Source organism: Trichosurus vulpecula, chromosome 1 (genome assembly GCF_011100635.1).
Source record: "Trichosurus vulpecula isolate mTriVul1 chromosome 1, mTriVul1.pri, whole genome shotgun sequence".
Taxonomy (NCBI): Eukaryota; Metazoa; Chordata; class Mammalia; order Diprotodontia; family Phalangeridae; genus Trichosurus; species Trichosurus vulpecula.
In genome coordinates, this window is record NC_050573.1 from 31,159,084 (window position 1) to 31,177,722 (window position 18,639).

At 44.9% G+C, this 18,639-nt stretch overlaps 2 protein-coding genes and 1 pseudogene across 2 annotated transcripts; all 3 read right to left on the reverse strand.

Moving 5' to 3' along the window:
* Positions 1-3,424: 3,424 nt before the first annotated feature.
* LOC118834633 (splicing factor U2AF 65 kDa subunit-like) lies at positions 3,425-4,840 on the reverse strand. The gene has a single exon (XM_036742078.1). The coding sequence runs from the start codon at positions 4,838-4,840 to the stop codon at positions 3,425-3,427; it is 1,416 nt and encodes a 471-aa protein (XP_036597973.1).
* An 8,398-nt stretch (positions 4,841-13,238) lies between these two features.
* LOC118834638 lies at positions 13,239-14,633 on the reverse strand (annotated as a pseudogene).
* A 493-nt stretch (positions 14,634-15,126) lies between these two features.
* LOC118853044 (cactin-like) lies at positions 15,127-17,442 on the reverse strand. Its single transcript, XM_036762930.1, has one exon. The coding sequence runs from the start codon at positions 17,440-17,442 to the stop codon at positions 15,127-15,129; it is 2,316 nt and encodes a 771-aa protein (XP_036618825.1).
* Positions 17,443-18,639: the final 1,197 nt, after the last annotated feature.

The window sequence follows — 18,639 nt, forward strand, 5'->3', positions numbered from 1 at the left end:
AGAGGGGAAGCAGGGTAAGGGAGCCGAGAAGGAATTGGGGGAAAGGCTGAGTTGATGCCATCAGATGAATCTATTTAAGTGGCATGGTCATTTGGGGATTTTCTCTGTTATAATGAGCCTTAAATCTTTCAATTTCTGATAATTCCAAGATCCATACAGGAGCTACAATGATTCCCAAGCTGAATCAGTGTTTTAGATCAATATTACAAACTTGACCTTTAGCTCTTGATGTTGCTTTTGCCACCCCTGGCACATTGGGGAGCTCTCCCTTATCCCATGCTGTAAGGAGCTTTCTAAGGAATTTCCTTTTGGCACACTGTTTTCTTTTTTTTTCCATTTTTGGAGATGTCTATATGTATGTATATATGTATATGTTACATATGTAGGTTATATATGTACAGATATATTACAATCTTCTTCAAAGAATAATTGTGAAGAAATAAGTTATTCTGAGTGCTACAAGTACTCAGATAGACTATAAAGTATATATGAAGGAAGATGATATCTACCTCAAGAGGAAGGAATGATAAATAAAAGTAAGCAAACTATGGCTAAAAGCAGTTTACCAAATGTCACACTAGAATAAAATTTAGAAACACTATACTAATATAAATAACATCATGAATTTAAATTCATGGAATAAAACTCTTTTTTTCTCCAGAAATGATTTTCTTTGAGTATGTAACTGACTGAGGCCATCACATTTGTAACCAAAATGGAATGGAAACCTACTGATATTAATAACATCACAAATTTAATTGCATGGAACAAATTTGTTTTTATTTTTTTGAGAAATTATTTTATTTGGGTAGGTAACTGACTGAGGGCATCTCAACTGTAGCCAAAACGGAATTCACAGTATGATGTTGTATTTACACTTTAAAAATACATCACAATGTGCAGGAATTTGTAAATAGATGCAAACCTACATTTCTTTCCAAGGTCTAGTTTCATTTCCCTTTCTGTCCCCACCAAGGATCAAAACGAAACAATCAAAAAAACGCACAAAATTCAGCAAGGCCAACCTGTCCAAAACAACTTTAAAGTCGAAGGAATGATGATGCCAGTTAAAATAAGAAAGTCTGACAACAGCACCATGTATCACTAGAGAGTATTACCAAAGGAAAAGGGAGTTCTGACTTGACATTATACTGGATTATTTAAAACTGATTTTTTCAGTACAAGTAAGTACTGATTTCTCAAAGGAAATTTACTCTTTACAGAGAACTTCATGTTTTCACTACTGGGAAGTAACCCAGTACAGCAACAAGTGACTTTAACTTTATCAAGTATATAAAGTTAGATTAAAATTGGCTTTGCAAGAAGCCATACTGTAGGAGGCTCACTAGAGTTCAAGTTCACCGTTCTACTCCCTTTCTGGTCTGTAATGTGCTGCAGCTGTGTAGCATTATACAAGGTACCCTGATATTCAACTATTTTGCCATTTCCATTAGACTTCAAAGGTGATTAAAATCAATTACAAATTTAGTTTTTGATTTTTTTTTTAAAAAGGGAGTGTTGGCTAAAAGAGGCATTATATTATCTCATCCAAGCTGCATGTCCCAATCCTCTTACAGGGGGCATACCAGCTGTGAAGATGGGAGATGGCACAGGGGATTCCCCAACTGGAAGCACAACTGGAGCAGTGCAACTGACAGGTGGTGTCCACTGCCTGGCAGGATGATGGGGAGGAAGTGTGTGAATTGGTTGCAATTGTGAGTTATGTGTTATGTGTTGGTGGGTGTGTGGTGGTAGAAATTTTGGACACAGAGTTCTCCGTAGCCTGGAATCAAATTCACTATGAATCAGATGGTATGAATTTAGTCAGATGTATTTCCAAATTACCGTACATAGGAAAACATCCTGTCATATATGGCTCAAAGAAAGCTGAGAAAATTGAGGTGGAATTTAGTTTCCTAACATAACCATATTTTTGAGGGGAGCTGATTGTTCCCATTCTAGGTAGGGATGAGGCTGACTCTTCCACTCATGCATCTCATGGATTTGTAAAACTGCCCTGTGCCTGCCCCACCTCTCTCCCCACTGGGAACTCCTTTCCCTCCCCACAGCTTTTCCCAGTAACCTTCTCTGTCCTCTTTGGTGTTTGTGGTTTGAGAAGTCTGGTAACTGCCAGAGCTCACTGATTCAGGGTGCTAGGGCCTGTTCTTCCCCTACTGGTCTGGTTGGTCCTGCCTCTGCCCAGCTGGGCTGTGCTCCCCTTGGCTCCCAGCTCCCTCTGATATAGACCTCACCCAGCAACAATCCAAGCTGTCTTTGGCTGGAGCCCTGCTTCCCTCTGCTATTTTGTGGGTTCTGAAGTTCTAGAATTTGTTCAGAGCCATTTTTATAGGTTTTTGGAGGGACTTGGTGGGGAGCTCACGCAAGCTTTTTCTCCTCCTTTAGCCTTCGTCGCTCTTGAAGGCTCAATTTCTTTTCAAGGGCCTCTTGAGGGCTCTGAGAGGGGGTGGTGAAGGTGCCGTAAATGATACTGAGGAGGTGGATGGTCTGGAATCAAGATGCCTCCTCCCATGTCTACTCCCATGATCCCTCCTTGGCTCACTTCCAAAATGGGACTGGGAAGGTGTGACCTTCTTGGGCTTCTATAATTCCTTTCAGAGGTCTGATATTTCTTTGATTTCCCCCTATGTCACTCTTCCTCAGAATCTGATCCGGCTCTCAGCTCCAGGATCCGCTCCTGACTCAGTCCTTGATCGCTGCCTCTTTAGCCCCTCGCTGTTCTCGAGTCACTGCTGTCCGACTCCACTCCAGCTCATGCTCTGGAGCCTCCTCTCGCTTCTGGAGCAAGGGGAGAGTGAGCAAGAGCAAGAACAAGAACAAGACAGCGAGAAGACTCCAGGCTACGACCCATCAGTCAACACAGATACAACCGCTAGCCCCACGCGGCTCAGGACAGGAAGCCAGTCCCAGCAATTTTTTTTTAATACAACAAAAATTTTAATGACCAAATTCGTCTTTAGCAAATATGAGAGAAACAACATCTCTACTACATAAGAAACCATCACGGGAAGGGAAGCGGGGTCCCAGGTAGGGGGTGGGGCGGGAGAAGAAGGGTTTTATGGTCCTGGGCCGGCAGAGGACCAGGTTTAACAGAACAAAATCGAAAAAAAGTTTTAGCTGTAAAATATAAACGCGCTATTTGCTACCGCGAGGGGAGGAGGGGGACCCCCCCCCCAATCCCTTCCCCATCGCTCAATGTGTGTGTGTGTGTGTGTGTGTGTGTGTGTGTGTGTCCGCACCCCAGCCCCTCCCTTCCCAGAGCTTCAGACCCCAGCCTTCCGCGTCCGGGGCGCCTTTCCTCCTTTCCTGGCCAGGGACGGGTGAGGGGGAAGGGATGGGGAGGTCCCCCAGCCAGCTCCGGGCCCCTGAACCGGCCCCCCGACCCGGCCCCCCTCCCCTGCTGATTCTACCAGAAGTCCCGACGGTGGTAGGAGTCGGGGTCGCAGTACTTTGTGACAACCACTCTGTTGGCGAACCTGCGGCCCGTCAGGCCCTGCATCCCCTTCTGACAGTCGAATACCGACGCGAACTCCACAAAGATCTTGCCGCAGCCAGGGACCTCCACGCCGTCCATGGGCCGGGGGATCAGGATGGACTTGACCACCCCGTACTTGCTGCACTCATCCCGGACGTCCTCCACGATCTCCTCGTACTCCTCGTCATCTAGCAGCTCCTCAGGGAGCACCATGTTCAGGAGGCACAGCACCTCCGTGGGGTGGCCGCTCATCTGTACCTCTGAGCTCATCAGGCCTGGGACCTGCAGTGTCACTGGCGTCTGCTTTATCGTGCTCAGCATGGCGTTCTTGGCTCCCACACTAGCCCTCTGTACCAGTAGTTTCTTATCCCCCAGTTGCATCCCGTTGAGCCCCGAGATGGCTTCCTCAGTGACGTTGATGTCCACGTACTCACAGAAGGCATAGCCCTTGGAGAGGCTGGTGGTGCTGTCTTTGACCAGATTAAAGGCTTTGAGCGGCCCCAATGAAGTCAGCAGTTCCTTTACCTGATCGTCATTCAGATAGTTGGGAAGTCCCCCAATAAATAGCTTGTGAGCAGAATCTGGGACCACAGTGGACACAACACTGGGCACGTAGACAGAGGGGTTTTCGGACATGCCAGGCAGTGGCTGGTAGTCATGGGGCCTACGGATTTTGAGTGATTGGCCCTGGAAGATGACGCCATCAAAGGCTAGGGCCTGAGTTGTCTCATCCACTGATCGGAACTCTAGGAAAGCAAAGTTCTTCTCCTGGTTGATCTGCACAGCCAAGACAGGGTTGCCAGGGGCAGGGACAAGCCCCTCCAAGCGCATCTGGGCGTTGAAGAAATCCATCATGGCTTCCTCTGTGATGCCAAAAGGCATGTTGCCAACATAGAGTCGACGGGCCGGGCGGGTCATCTGGCTCCCAGCCACGGGCACAGGTGTGGGAATCACTGCCAGGCCGTCAGGGGTCATGGTTGGAAGTAGGGCGGTGGCTGGAATCTGACCGGCAGCTTGCATTGCTTTGTATTGCATGGGGGTGATGTGCTCAAAGCCAGGTGGTGGGACATCCCAGTATTTATGAATTTTCTTTTTCTTCTCCCGAGGAGCAGAACGAATCTCTCCACCGCGTTCGTCGTTAGCACGTCTGGTCAAAGGTTTGCTGTGCCCACTTCTGTCCCGGGAAGCACTTTGCTGGTGGTAGCCCTGGTGATCTCCACTGCGATTCCGCCGCTTTGGGTCCCGGCTGCGGCTCCGGCTATGTCTGCGCTTATGAGGACGGTTCTCCTTGTGTCGTTTCTGCTTGTTCTTGTTGAGCTGCCCCTCGAACTCGTCAAGGTCGGACATGCTGAGGGGAGGCCGGCAGTGGCCTGAGCTCTCACCTTCTCCCCTGTCCAGTCGTGTCCCCTCCACCTGGCCTGCTCTGGCCTGCCTCACCTACTCTCCGTGCTGCCCCATCCACCTACTCCCAGCAATTTTTAAAGAGCAATCCAGGTTGGTGGATGTCTATTGAGGAGGTGGGCCAAGTTCACACCTTCTCCTGGTGGGGGGAGGCATGTAAACTGCAAAAATCTGGGCTAGAGAAACAATTCTACTGGGGATTTCTCTGGCCAAGCTTCTCTTTTGTAGGTCAGGTCACTCCAAAGTTAGAAGAGAGGAAGGATGTCCAGGTGACTGCTAGTAGTGTGGACTAGCTCAGGTTGGTTCTGTTGAAAGGGGAAAGCCCAGGCCTTGACGGGGCCTGCAATGGGATGGTGTTCCTCAGCCAAAATGAGTCAGGAAGGGCTCTTTAACCTAGCAGAACAAGATGCCCTTTGAAATTAGAAGGGAATATTACAAATTATTATTACTAATGGAATGATACAGCATGAACACTAATTTTCCTCAGTGAAGTAGGACAAATCCTGAATGAGTTCCACTTGCCAAAGCCATGATGTTTCTGAATGATAAGAGAGGTGAAGGAAAGGCTCTTCTATTATATAGCTGGGAAGAGAGGTGTGAACCCTATGAAAGGGGCAGACACATGTGTTCTCCTATGAAATCAGCTACAGTATTAGAGAATGTTATAACTGATGTCCATGTCTATTTCTCTTTATCAATATCAGCAACTCTAATAGATTCGTTTGTGTTTGTAGAGCAGCTCACTGAGCTCTCCCTTCAGCCTGGACCTGATCTCAGGGCCCTGCAGGCCCCAGGAGGAGGATCTTTCCTGGGGGGCAATAAAAGGGTTAATGTGTAATACAATTGCCTAGAAATGCAAATAGGTTCAATGAGTCTCCTGGTCCTAAAATGAGTCAAAAGAAATTAGTCCTTTTCTCCCCTTTTCCCCAGGAGTAAAACTGAAAATGAAAACACCACATCTCTCTGGGTCTACAGTGCAGACTGAGTAAGACCTCATTATTATACCTTTTCTTCTTCCAAGTCAAACACCCAACAAAATACAAGATCCATTTGGCCCACTCAGACCTCTCCTTCCTGGCTTCCACATGTGAATCTCTGATTCATAAACTGTCTCATTCTAGTTAGGTATGTTTCTTGCTCTTCCACTTGTGAATCTCTCTGATTTGTTAACTTTCCCTTTCTAGCTAGATGTGAAGTCCCTTCATTAATACTGGATCTACTGGGGTTTGTCCTCTGTTCTTCCCCAGTAGTTTATTGAACAGCTTCCAAACTGAGGAGCTCATATTTTGACATCATCTCTTTATCATTCTATTGCTGTCCATGTTTTTTTTTTTAATTTTGTGAACTTGCCCAGGTCCCTAGAAACCATTTGTTTTAGCAAGGTCATTAGCCTCAGGAAAAAGAACTTGTTTTAATTGTGGAGTTTCGAAACAAGAAACATGGATTAGCTGAGAATTTGCAAATGATCTCTAGTGACTGGCTTAGAGGACAGATTAAAATTTGAGATATGAGTCCTCCTAAAATTTTACATAGTGCAACTATTTGAAATCTTGTTGTTTTCAATCAAATTGGTACCCTTGCATAGTGGAAGAGAACATAGGCTATCCTAATACTGACAACCCCTTTGGAGACAATAATCTGCTAGGACCTAGGTACAGAATCTCAAAAGGAGAGAGTGGACAAACACGTTCCAGAGAAAGTGAAGAAGAGAAGAAAGATGGGTTTGCTACTGGCTGGGAAGAGTACTACCATTACAACTTTCCAGAACATACAGCAAACCAGTCTGACGTCAAACTGCTGGACATGGCCAAACTTTGGAAGAAACAGCAGCAAGAAGAGGCTGTTGTAGAGCAACCCCCACAGGAAGACATGGATGAAATGTTGCATTGTGGCTGTTTTTATAAATTTCTCCTCTGCCATCAGTTTGGTTTAGGAAACTTTTGTGCATTATTATTATTTTCGTAAACAGTGGTGACTCTTGCACCTGTGCTATGCTATACCTCTAACATATTGCTGAGCTATAATTGAGGGGATTGTAAATAAAGGACATAACATTTCTTTGTTACAACAATGATTTTTCTGTTTTGGAAATATTTAAGATTTTTTCAAAATTCAGAATTTTTTAAATGTCAAAAAAAGAAAGTTTACAAATCCATGAGATTCATGAGTGGAAGAGCCAGTCTCATCCCTACCTAGAATGGGAACAATCAGCTCCCCTTAAAAATATGGTTATGTTAGGAAACTAAGTTCCACCTCAATTTTCTCAGCTTTCTTTGAGCCATATATGATAGCATGTTTTCCTGTTTAAAGTAATATGGAAATACATCTGACTAGATTCATACCATCTGATGCATAGTGAATTTGGATCCAAGCTCCCTAAAACTCTGTGTCTAAAATGTCTACCACCACCCACCCACCAACACATAGCTCAATTTTCCACCTTCACAATTGCCAGCAATTCACACTCTTCCTCCCCATCATCCTCCCAGGCATTGGAAATCACCTGTAGGTTGCACTCCTCCAGCTGTGCTTCCAGCTGGGGAATCCTGTGTGCTATCTCCCATCTTCACAGCTGGCATGCCTCCTGTAAGAGGATTGGACATGCAGCTTGCATGAGATAATATAATGCCTCTTTTCCTTAATGCTCTCTTTTTTAAAAAAATCAAAAACTAAATTTGTAATTGATTTTAATCACCTTTGAAATCTAATGGAAATGGCAAAATAGTTGAATATCAAGGTACCTTGTATAATGCTACACAGCTGCAGGACATTACAGACCAAAAAGGCAGAAGAATACTGAACTTGAACTCTATTGAGCCTCCTACAGTATGGCTTCTTGCAAAGTCACTTTTAATCTAACTTTATACACTTGATAAAGTTAAAGTCACTTGTTGCTGTACTGGGTTACTTCCTAGTAGTGAAAACATGAAGTTCTCTGTAAAGAGTAAATTTGCTTTGAGAAATCGGTGCTTACTTGTACTGAAAAAAATCAGTTTTAAATGATCCAGTATAATGTCAAGCAAGAACTCCCTTTTCCTTCAGTAATACTCTGTAGTGATACATGATGCTGTTATCAGACTTTCTTATTTTAACTGGCATTATCATTCCTTCGACTTTAAAGTTGTTTTGGACAGCTTGGCCTTGCTGAATTTTCTGCCTTTTTTTGATTGTTTTGTTTTGATTCTTGGTGGGGACAGAAAAGGAAATGAAACTAGACCTTGGAAAGAAATGTAGGTTTGCATCTATTTACAAATTCCTGTATATTGTGATGTATTGTTAAAGTGTAAATGCAACATCATACTGTGAATTCCATTTTGGCTGCAGTTGAGATGCCCTCAGTCAGTTACCTACCCAAATAAAATAATTTCTCAAAAAACCCAAATTTGTTCCATGCAATTAAATTTGTGATGTTATTAATATCAGTATAATGTTTCCATTCCATTTTGGTTACAAATGAGATGCCCTCAGTCAGGTACCTACTCAAATAAAATCGTTTCTGGGCAAAAACGAGTTTTATTCCATGCATTTAAATTCATGATGTTATTTATATTAGTATAGTGTTTCTAAATGTTATTCTAGTGTGACATTTGGTAAACTGTTTTTAGCCATACTTTGCTTACTTCTATTTATCAGCCCTTTCTCTTTAGGTAGATATCATCTTCCTTCATAGATCCTTTATTGTCTATCTGAGTACTTGTAGCACTCAGAATAATTTATTTCTTCACAATTATTCTTTGAAGAATATTATAATACGTCGGTACATATATAACATATACATATGTAACATACACATATATCCATACACATAGACATATCCAAAAATGGCAAAAAAACAGTGTGCCGAAAGGAACTCCCTTAGAAAGCTCCTTATAACATGGGTTAAGGGAGAGATCCCCAACACGCAGGGGATGGGGAAAAAGAAGGGTCAAGAGCAAAAAGTCTGTAATATTTGATCTAAAATACCGATTCAGCTTGAGAATCATTATAGCTCCAATGTAGAACCTGGAATTATCAGAAATTGAAAGATTTAAGGCTCATTATAACAGAGAAAAACCGCAAATGACCATGCCACTTAAATAGATTCATCTGATGGCATCAACTCAGTCTTTCCCTCAATTCCTTCTCTGCTCCCTTACCCTCTTCTTGCCCACTCTTTTGACCTGCCACCTCTTTGATCTAGCCTCCAGATTACCAGCCTACATTAGCCCCTTCTTCTCCAGTTCCCTTGTTTCCCTCAGTTCCTTCACCCTTGGGCAAAAACCAGCTTCCTACCTAGGTAGAAAGGGAAAGTTTACAAATCAGAGAGATTCAGAGGTGCAAGAACTAGATTCACACCTAGCTACAATGAGACAGGTCACAAATCTCAGATTCACAGGTGGAAGCCGGGAATGAGAGGTCACTGTAGTCCAAATGGGAGCTTGTCTTTTGTCAGTTGTTTGACTTGGAGAAGAAAATAGAGCATAATAATGAGGTCTTAGTCTGCACTGTAGACAGAGGGAGATGTGGTGATTTCCTTTCCAGTTAGGGGCTTTCGTGCCTGTTGAAACCTGGAAGAAGACAAGGGCTGGGTAAAAATGGAAGAAGAGGACTAAATTCTTTCGATTATATTTAGGACCATTAGGTCATTTCACCCAATTTGCATGTCTAGGCAAGTCCACGTTACCGTTTCATTGGCCCCCAGGAAAAAGCCTCCTCCTGGGGACTGCATGACCCTGAGATTGGGCCCAGGCTGAAGAGAGAGCTAAGTGGTTTGCTATACAGCCAAAAACTAATCTCATAGAGTTGTTGATAATGAAAAAAAATAGATGTGGACGTCAGTTATGACATTCTACAACATTGTAGGTAATCTCATAGAAGGAGAACACATGAGAACCATCTGAAGTGTCCATCTCATAGGGTTCACACTTCTCTCCCCAGAAATACAATAGAACAGCCTTTCCTTCATCTCTCTTATCATTCAGAAACATTGTGGCTTTGTCTCCTGATACTCATTGAGGATTTCTCCTGTTTCATTGAGGAAAATTAGTGTTAATGCTGTATCATTTCATCATCAATATTAATTTTTATTATTCCCTTCTGATTTGAACGAGCATCTTGTTCTGCTACCTTCAAGAAAAACCCCTCCTGACCCATTCTAGCTGAGGAATACCATCCCATTGCAGCCTGTCTCAAGGCCTGAGCTTTCCCCTGTCAACAGAAGCCAACCTGAGCTAGTCCACACTACTAGGAGGTACCCAGACACCTTTGCTCTCTTCATCAATGTTTGGGGTGACCTGGCTTCCAAAGAAGAAACTTGGCCTGATAAATCACTAATGGAATGTTTTACCTAGCCAAGAATGCTAGAGGATGCTCAAGGTCAGGTGACACCCCTCCCCCCACCAGGAGAAGGTTTGAACTCTTAGCCTACCTCCTCCTTAAATATCCACCAACCAGGATTGCTGTTCACTTGTCAGGCAAGGTCCCAGCAATTTGCTGTCAGGGAGGCAGATCTGGACATAAAGTAGGCTGAGGGAGATTCTCCTTGATCCCCTGGCATTCTTGGGCACCAGGAAAGAGACACCACTTGAGCTTAGTTTCTTGACTGACTCAGGGCAGCCCCAGGAAAATTAAAAGTGACGCCCTAGGAATTGGAGATGGTTCTAAAGGGGTGCAATCCCCATCACTCTGTTTAGATCAAGAGATCCATTGACCCAATCTGCATTTCTAGGAAACTGTATTCCACATTACCCCTTTATTGGCTGCATGAAAGAGCCTCCTCTTGGAGCCTGCAGGGCCCTGAGATCAGGCCCAGGCTAAAGGGAGAGCTCAGGACAAAGAAGATGGATGAGCAGGTAGCTGGTGAGGGAGGTACTGAGGCAGAAAGAGAGGCTCAAAGCCCTTAGAGAAAAGACTGGGCTCAAGAATAAGGAAGATGAGGAACCAAAATCTAAACACTTCAAAGAAGAGGAAGAAGGAGGCAAGAAATACAGGGAACTCAAATTGTGGAACTATGCACCTGAGGATGAGGAGTTGAAGGAGAGGAAGGTGCCTCAGGCCAAACCAGCCTCAGTGGAAGAGAAAGTCAAACACCAGCTGGAAGCAGCAAAGCTGGAACCCATTGTAGACAAAGTGGATTTGACCAGCCTTGCCCCCAGAAAGCCAGATTGGGACCTAAAGAGAGATGTGGCTAAGAAACTGGAAAAGCTAGAGAAGAGGACATAAAGAGCCATGGATGAGCTAATACGAGACAGACTTAGAGCCCAAGAAGATGCCCTGAAAACTGCATAGCCAGAAGAGAATGACTCGGATTAAAACAGCTTTTCCCCTGGCTACATGAGGCATCAGTGTGGACTGATCCTTTTAGGTCAGGGGAAAACCCATCTTCCATGTTGGTCCCCACAGTGACCTCCATTACAGTACTCCTTTTAATGCCCGTCTGAGTGCATCTTAGAGCACATTTTAGGGGTATTACTTCACTATGTATGTCTGGTCTACGATTGCCACAATCTAAACTAAAACTAAAGCCTTCATATGATACATCAGCGAGAGCTTCTCTGCTGTTTTCACCATGTTAACCTTTTCTACCAATTCACACACAGCATATCACATTTTTAATTTACTTTTTAAAAAATCTCAGTTTAATATTTATTTTTTAATATTCTTTTTAAATTTTGAATTCCAAATTCTCTCCCTGCCTCTCACCCCCTTCCACACTCACTGAGAAAGCAAGCAGTGATATCAATTATACATATGAAATCATGCAAAAGATTTCCATATTAGCATTTTTTTAAATTATTTTTTATTTTTAGTTTACAACTTTCAGTTCTACATAATTTTGAGTTCCAGATTTTCTTCCCTCCCTCCTCCCCTCCCTCCCCAAGATGGCATGGAATCCCATATAACTTCCACGTATAACTTCACATTGAATTAATTTACACACTAGTCAAGTTATGGAGAAGAATTATGACCAATGAAATGAATCACGAGAAAGAAGAAACAGAACCAAAAAAAAAAACAACCCAAAAACAAAAACAAAAGGGAGAAAAAAAAGGGGGGGGGGAAGGTGAGCATGAAGCTTGCCTCAATCTGCATTCATACTTCATAGTTTTCTCCGGATATAGATAGTATTCTCCATCGTGAGTCCTTTGGAGTTGTCTTTGCACCTTGTGTTGCTGAGAAGAGAGCAAAGTCTGTCAGGGTTAGTCCTCATAGAATCCATGTATCTGTGGCTGTGTATAATGTTCTCCTGGCTCTGCTCCACTCACTCAGCATTATGTCATGTAGCTTTTTTCAGGTTATTATGAAGTATGTATCATCCCCATTTTTTATGGCATAATAGTATTCCATTACCTTCATATACCACAACTTGTTCAGCCATTCCCCAACTGATGGGCATCCCTTTGATTTCCAATTCTTAGCTACCACAAATAGAGCTGCTATGAATATGTTTGTACATATGGGTCCTTTTCCCGCTTGTGAAATCTCTTTGGGATACAACCCTAGAAGTGGTATTGCTGGGTCTATATTAGCATTTTTATGTAAGAAAAATAGAGAAAGTAAGAAAATCACACTGCAGTTAGCGTTCAGAGTACCATGATGGCATTTTCCAAATAGGTAACTTCAGTCTTGATTGATGGCAACAAGCTTCTGTGATAAAATATTCGTCAAATTGACCAAATGTTGGTCAGTTGGTGACATGATTCTGGATAGGTAAGGGGCAATGATAGTTCAGGAAGCAACATTGCTGTATATAATATGCATAAATGTGTAGAGATATATTTTGTTTTTTTCTATTTTTTTAGAAATAAAGACAGGCACAAATGTGTAAAAGAGAGAGAGAGAGAAAGGGAGAGACAGACAGAGACAGAGACAAAGAGACAGACAAAGACAGAGAGAGAGACAGAGACAGAGAGCTCAGCGTGTTGCTGTACATCCACAAACTAATCCCATAGAGTTGTTGATAATGAAAGTGAAATAGACATGGACATCAGTTATGACATTCAATAATACTGTAGCTAATATCATGGAAGATAAATAAACCATCTGAAGTGTCCTTTTCATATGGTTCACACCTCTCTCTCCAGCAATATAATAGAACAGCCTTTCCTTCATCTCTCTTATCGTTCAGAAACATCATGGCTTTGTCTCCTGATACTCATTCAGGATTTGTCCTGTTTCATTGTGGAAAATTAGTGTTAATGCTGTGTCATTACATTATCAACATTAATTTGTAATATTGCCTTCTGATTTCAAAGGGTATCTTCTATTAGCTTCAAGAGAAACCCTTCCCAACCCATTCTAGCCGAGGAATACCATCCCATTGCAGCCTATCTCAAGGCCTGGCCTTTCCCCCTGTGGACAGAAGCTAACACTTGCCAATGGAGGTCCCCAAGGCTCTTCTGGCAGATGGTAGATTTTTCTGTCTGATTTCAACCTGGGCATACAGTACCACATTTTAGCAAACCTAACTTTTGGTGAGGAATCAGTTTCAGACAAGTTTGGTAGACCTGTTTTGTCCTGTCTGGATCCTGTCCCTGCAACTCTTCATATAGTGCCTAGGTGATCCATACACACACCCACACCCACACACACGCATATATATACACACATATACATATATACATACACAGACACACACATACATATATACGTATATATATATAGCACTTCCAGTGCATCTTCTCTCGGATTGGTGGCACGTTGGCGATTGCCCTTTCATACACTTCTCTCACGGTGTCTGGTCCCTCCGCATGCCCTTGCACTAATCGTAAATAATCAAACCAGGCATCGTAATTGTGGGGATTGGCCTTCACCTCCTCTTCATACTGGAATCTCCGTCTGCTCACAATTATGTCTTCAATACCTCGCCTCTCCCCAAATTTCTTTTCAAAGACTGTGTAATTTTGCAGGAGCTCTTGGGCTGCGTGCTTTGAAATCCTGTCCAGCGCACATTGGTAGATCACTCGTGCCCATTCCAGTTCTTTCTGATTTTCTTCAAATTTGGCAAAGGCCACATAGAGATGTTCGTCCATGTGCTCCTCTCCAAAGAAGTCCACAGCTCTTTCGTATACTTCCCTGGCATGAGCCAAGTAGCCATGTTTTTTCTTCAAAGACAGCATACTTGATCCAGTTCTTCACCTCTGGGTGCACGAGGACAAATCTTTGGTAAATGCCTCGCCCGATCCACCTCTTTATATCGCAGCTCAAAGCTGATATAGGAGTGCCAGGCTCGCTCCTCCGGCTGCAGTTGCATCCAGCGGTCAAATACTTGCCGGCCTCCAGCAACGTTTCCCAACATCTCCTCCATATAGGTATATTTGTGCCAGAACTGAGTTGTCATCCCCGATCCCAGATATTTCGGGCATGGTTGACTTGTCGATTTTTCATTTCCATTTCTGCGTATTTCAGCCAGAGGGTGATATTTCGGCAGTCCACATCTAAGGCACCCTAGTATAATGAACCGGCTCTTTGAATTTCTTGCAGCCTTTCTTCCCATTGGGCGTATTTGATCCAGTTGCTAATCACCGTTCGATTCCTCCTTATATTGTCCTTAAAAGTCTTTCTTTTCCTCAGCGTGTAATTACTGAATTCTTCTACATCTGTGATCTTCTGTTGCGGAGGTGGCGGTAGAAGCTCAAGCTCTTTCTTTAGCTTCCCTTAAAAGCTGCTCAGCTGTGATCTGCACTTCAGCGGGGTCTTTGTTTTTAACCTTGGCCACTTTGGGGATCCGCGGCTTTCTGGCTGTGGTGGTGGCTGCCATGTTTGCGTGGATGTGCCCTCGACTCCGTCAGAGCCGGCTCCAATCCCTAGGCGATCACTCTCAAGCTTCCCGGAGCTGCCTGTACTCAATTAAGAAACTGAGCTCAAAGGGTCTCTCTTTCCTGGTGACCAAGAATGCCAGGGGATCAAGGAGAATCTCACTCAGCCTACATTATATCCAGATCTGCTTGCCTGACCATGTGTCAATGGAAGTCCCGGCAATTTTTTTTTTTTTTTTGCTTCAAAATTGCTTGCATTTAGCTGAAAGTAGTTCTGAAGAAATTCTAATGTTAGGCTTAGGTACAAAGGAGGATTTCAAAACGGCAGGAGCACAGGGTAAAGAACGCATACACTTATGTCCCATCCTCGGAACAAAAGTGCCTGGAGAACAGCCATCAAGGGGCGCTCTTTGCGGAGGTTCCAAAAAGTCCGCGTCCCCTGTCCGTGTGCCTCTGGCCCCTTTCAGAGACAACTGGTTGGGGAAAGGAGCACCTCTACCGCCGGTAGCGGTAGCGCTTAAAGTGGAACCAGAGCTGGAAGGTGCCATTGGCAAACTGACAGCGGAAGCCGTGCCAGTGTGAATACTCCCAATCCCGGTTGACAATCTTGAAGGCAATGTCCTCGTAGGGAGGTCCGGCATGGAAGCGCAGGACAGCAAAGTCTTTGTTGTCCGGGCATGCCTCCAGGAAGTACTCGGGTGTGGAACGCTTGTCTATCAGGTCTGGATAGAAGATGTTGAACTTGTATCCTTGCACAGTCTTTGGTGGGGGGTTATCAAAGTCATAGTGAGTCTGGTTATACTTGTTCCACTCAAAGCCTGTGTGAACACGGTTGAAGAAGCGAGGCTTGCGGGGCCGGTATTTGTCCGCCCACAGTAACGCCTTGCCTGTGAGGGGCATTTCCACACTGAACTGCGCCTCATCTGCCCCCATGCCCTCTTTTGCCCGACGGAAGAAGATGTCTTCTACACTCTCACTGGCATCTTCTGTGACCTGTAGCTGTTGCCGAGAAAGCAACAGACGCTGAAGATCCTCTTCTGATTCCATCACGTGCACATCAAAGGGCAGCTCAAGGGTGGTGAGCAACCTGGGGCTGTACTTGCCGGCATCATAGTCATCCAGGCTCTGCTGAATCAAGTCTTCCTCCATTGACACAGCTTCCCTCTTGCCCTCGCCCTCGGCTCTGGCCTCTCCTTCAGCCTCTGGCCCCTCTGAGGCACCTGAGCTGGAAGGTCCCAGTTCGGCCTGATTTCGTTCTTCAGGCTCCGACCTTTCGCTAGGAGATGATGGCTTTTTCTTGAGAATGGGGGACAGAGATTCTCTCTCAACACCTTGCTCCTGTTTCAGTTCGTATAATTTCTGCCGGAGTACATCCTGATGACGCTCACGGAGTCTGGCTCTGGCCATGTGCGCCTTGAGTTGCTGCAGCAAGCACTCCCAGTAGCCAATATCCAGGTTGTGCTCCCCTGCCCGGATCTTGCCCTCAATGCCCTGGAAGATCATCTGGAGTTGATTGTAGGTCTTGCCTTTGAATACCGACTGTACGTCAGCACTAACAGAGACATTTACCCCTTCTCGACGCTCTCCTGGCCCCTTTCCAGATGTCTCCATCTTGCGGAGTTTGGAGATCTCATCCTCTGTAATGATGGTCATATCTCTCCAGAAATCTACATTCTTGCCCTGTTCCAATTCCATGTATACCTGGATGTCCTCCAGAAGGTCCTCCATGTCTGACACTGTGAGGCCATTGAGGAAGGTGTAGGGCTCGTGCATCTCCACAGACAGGTCATCATCCTCAGCACTAATGTACTTGGCTAGGAGGTCAATGGGCTTCGCCCGGCCGTCCCTTAGGCGGATTTGAGAATGAAGTTTGGCTTGCTGAAGGTGGAAGTTGTTTTCCTGTTCCTCCCAGGTTGGGAAGTGCTCCGCCTCCTTCTCCCTCTTCAGCATCTCCAGCTCTTGTTCCCGCATGGCTTTCTCCCTCTCACGCTCCAAACGCAGCTGCTTCACCTTCTGCAATTCTAGCCGATTGTCTTCCTGAATTCTTTTGTTTCTCTCCTTCAGCTCCTTCTCCTCCAGGTGGCCGATCCCCTTCTTCTCCAGTGCCTTGTTCCACATGAATATTCCTAGCAGATTGTTGTCTCCGAAGGGGTTGTCAGTATTGGTGTAGCCCATAATATACTTTTCACTCCAGCCCATCTTTTCTCTCTTCTTCCGTTCTTTGGCCTCCTTCTTTGCCAGTCTCCGGGCCCGTTTCTCTTCAGCTGTCTCAAAGGACTTCCTCAACTCTTTTTGCTGCTTTTTCTCCTCCTTTAGCCTCTGTCGCTCTTGGAGACTCAAGTTCTTGTCCAGGGACTCTTGAGGGCTCTGAGAGTGGGGTGGCGAAGGTGCTGTAGATGATACTGAAGAGGTGGATGATCTGGAATCCTGATATATCCTCCTGCGTCTGCTCCTATGATACCTCCTCGTCTCCCTTCCAGAATCTGACTGGGAAGGCTCCCGCGATCCAGATCGGGTCCGTGACTTTCTTGGGCTTCTGTGATTCCTTTCGGAGGTCTGATATTTCCTTGATTTCCTGCTATGTCGCTCTTCCTCAGAATGTGATGCGGCTCTCCGCTCCCGGCTCTGTGGTCGCCGCCTCTTTAGCCCCTCGCTGTTCTGGAGTCGCCTCTGTCCTTGGGGACTCCGGCTGCGGCTGCTGCTGCGGCTGCTGCTCCGTCTCCGTCTCCATTGCAGTCTCCGGCTTCTGTAGCCTGGGAACCCGCGAGAGCAGGAAAGAGACAGTGAGGAAGACTCCTGCCTCAGATCCATCAGCCAACACAGATAGAATCGCTAGCTCCGGGCGCCTCAGTGGAGGAAGTCAGTCCCAGCAATTTTCGAAGAGCAATCCTGGTTGGTGGATATTTATTGAAGAGGAGGGTAGACTTTACACCCACTCCTACTGTGGGGAGGGGTCTCTCTAAGCCTGCTTTAGGTCCAGGTCTGCCTGCCTGAAAGCAAATTGCTGGGACCTCCCCCAACAAGTGAACAGCAGTCCTGATTGGTGGATATTTAAGGAGGAGATGGACTAAGAGTTTACACCTTCTCCTAGTGAGGGGAGGTGTGTCAACTGATCTCAAGCACCGTCTAACATTCTGGGGTTGGGAAACCATTCCGTTGGGCATTGCTCTGGCCAAGTTTCTTCTTAGGAGGCTAGGAAATCGCAAACTTTGATGAAGAGTGCAAGGATGTACCTGTGACTGCTAATAGTGTGGACTAGCTCAGGTTGGCTTCTGTAGACAGGGGGAAAGCCAGGCCTTGTGAGGGGCTGTAATGGGATAATGTTTCTCAACCAACATGGGTCAGGAAGGGTTTCTCTTGAAGCTAGCAGAACAACATCCCCTTTGAAATCAGAAGGGAATATTACAAATTAATGTAGATAATGGAATGATACAGCATTGATACAATTTTCCTCAATGAAACCTGAGAAATCCTGAATAATTTCCACTAGCCAAAGCCATGATGTTTCTGAATGATAAGACAGATGAAGGAAAGGCTGTTTTATTTCATTGCTGGAGAGAGAGGTGTGAACTCTATGAAAGGGACACTTCAGTTGGTTCTTATGTGTTCTTCTTCCATGCGATTAGCTACAATGTTATATAATGTTATAACTGATGTCCATGCCTGTTCCTCTTTTTCATTATCAACCACCCTATGGGATTAGTTTGTGGTTGCATAGCAACCCACTGAGCTCTCTCTACGGCCTGGGGATGATCTCAGGGTCACGCAGGCCCCAGGAGGAGGCTCTTTCCAGGGGGCCTATAAAAGGATAATGTGGAATACAGTTGCCTAGAAATCCAAATAGGGTCAAAGGACCTAATTGTCCTAAATATAAATGAAAGAAACTAGTCCTCCTCTTCCCCTTTTCCCAGCCCCTGTCCTCTTCCAGGATTCAACAGGAATAAAACCCCTAACTAGAAAGGCAATTGCCACATCTCCCTGTGTCTACAGTGCAGACTGAGTAAGACC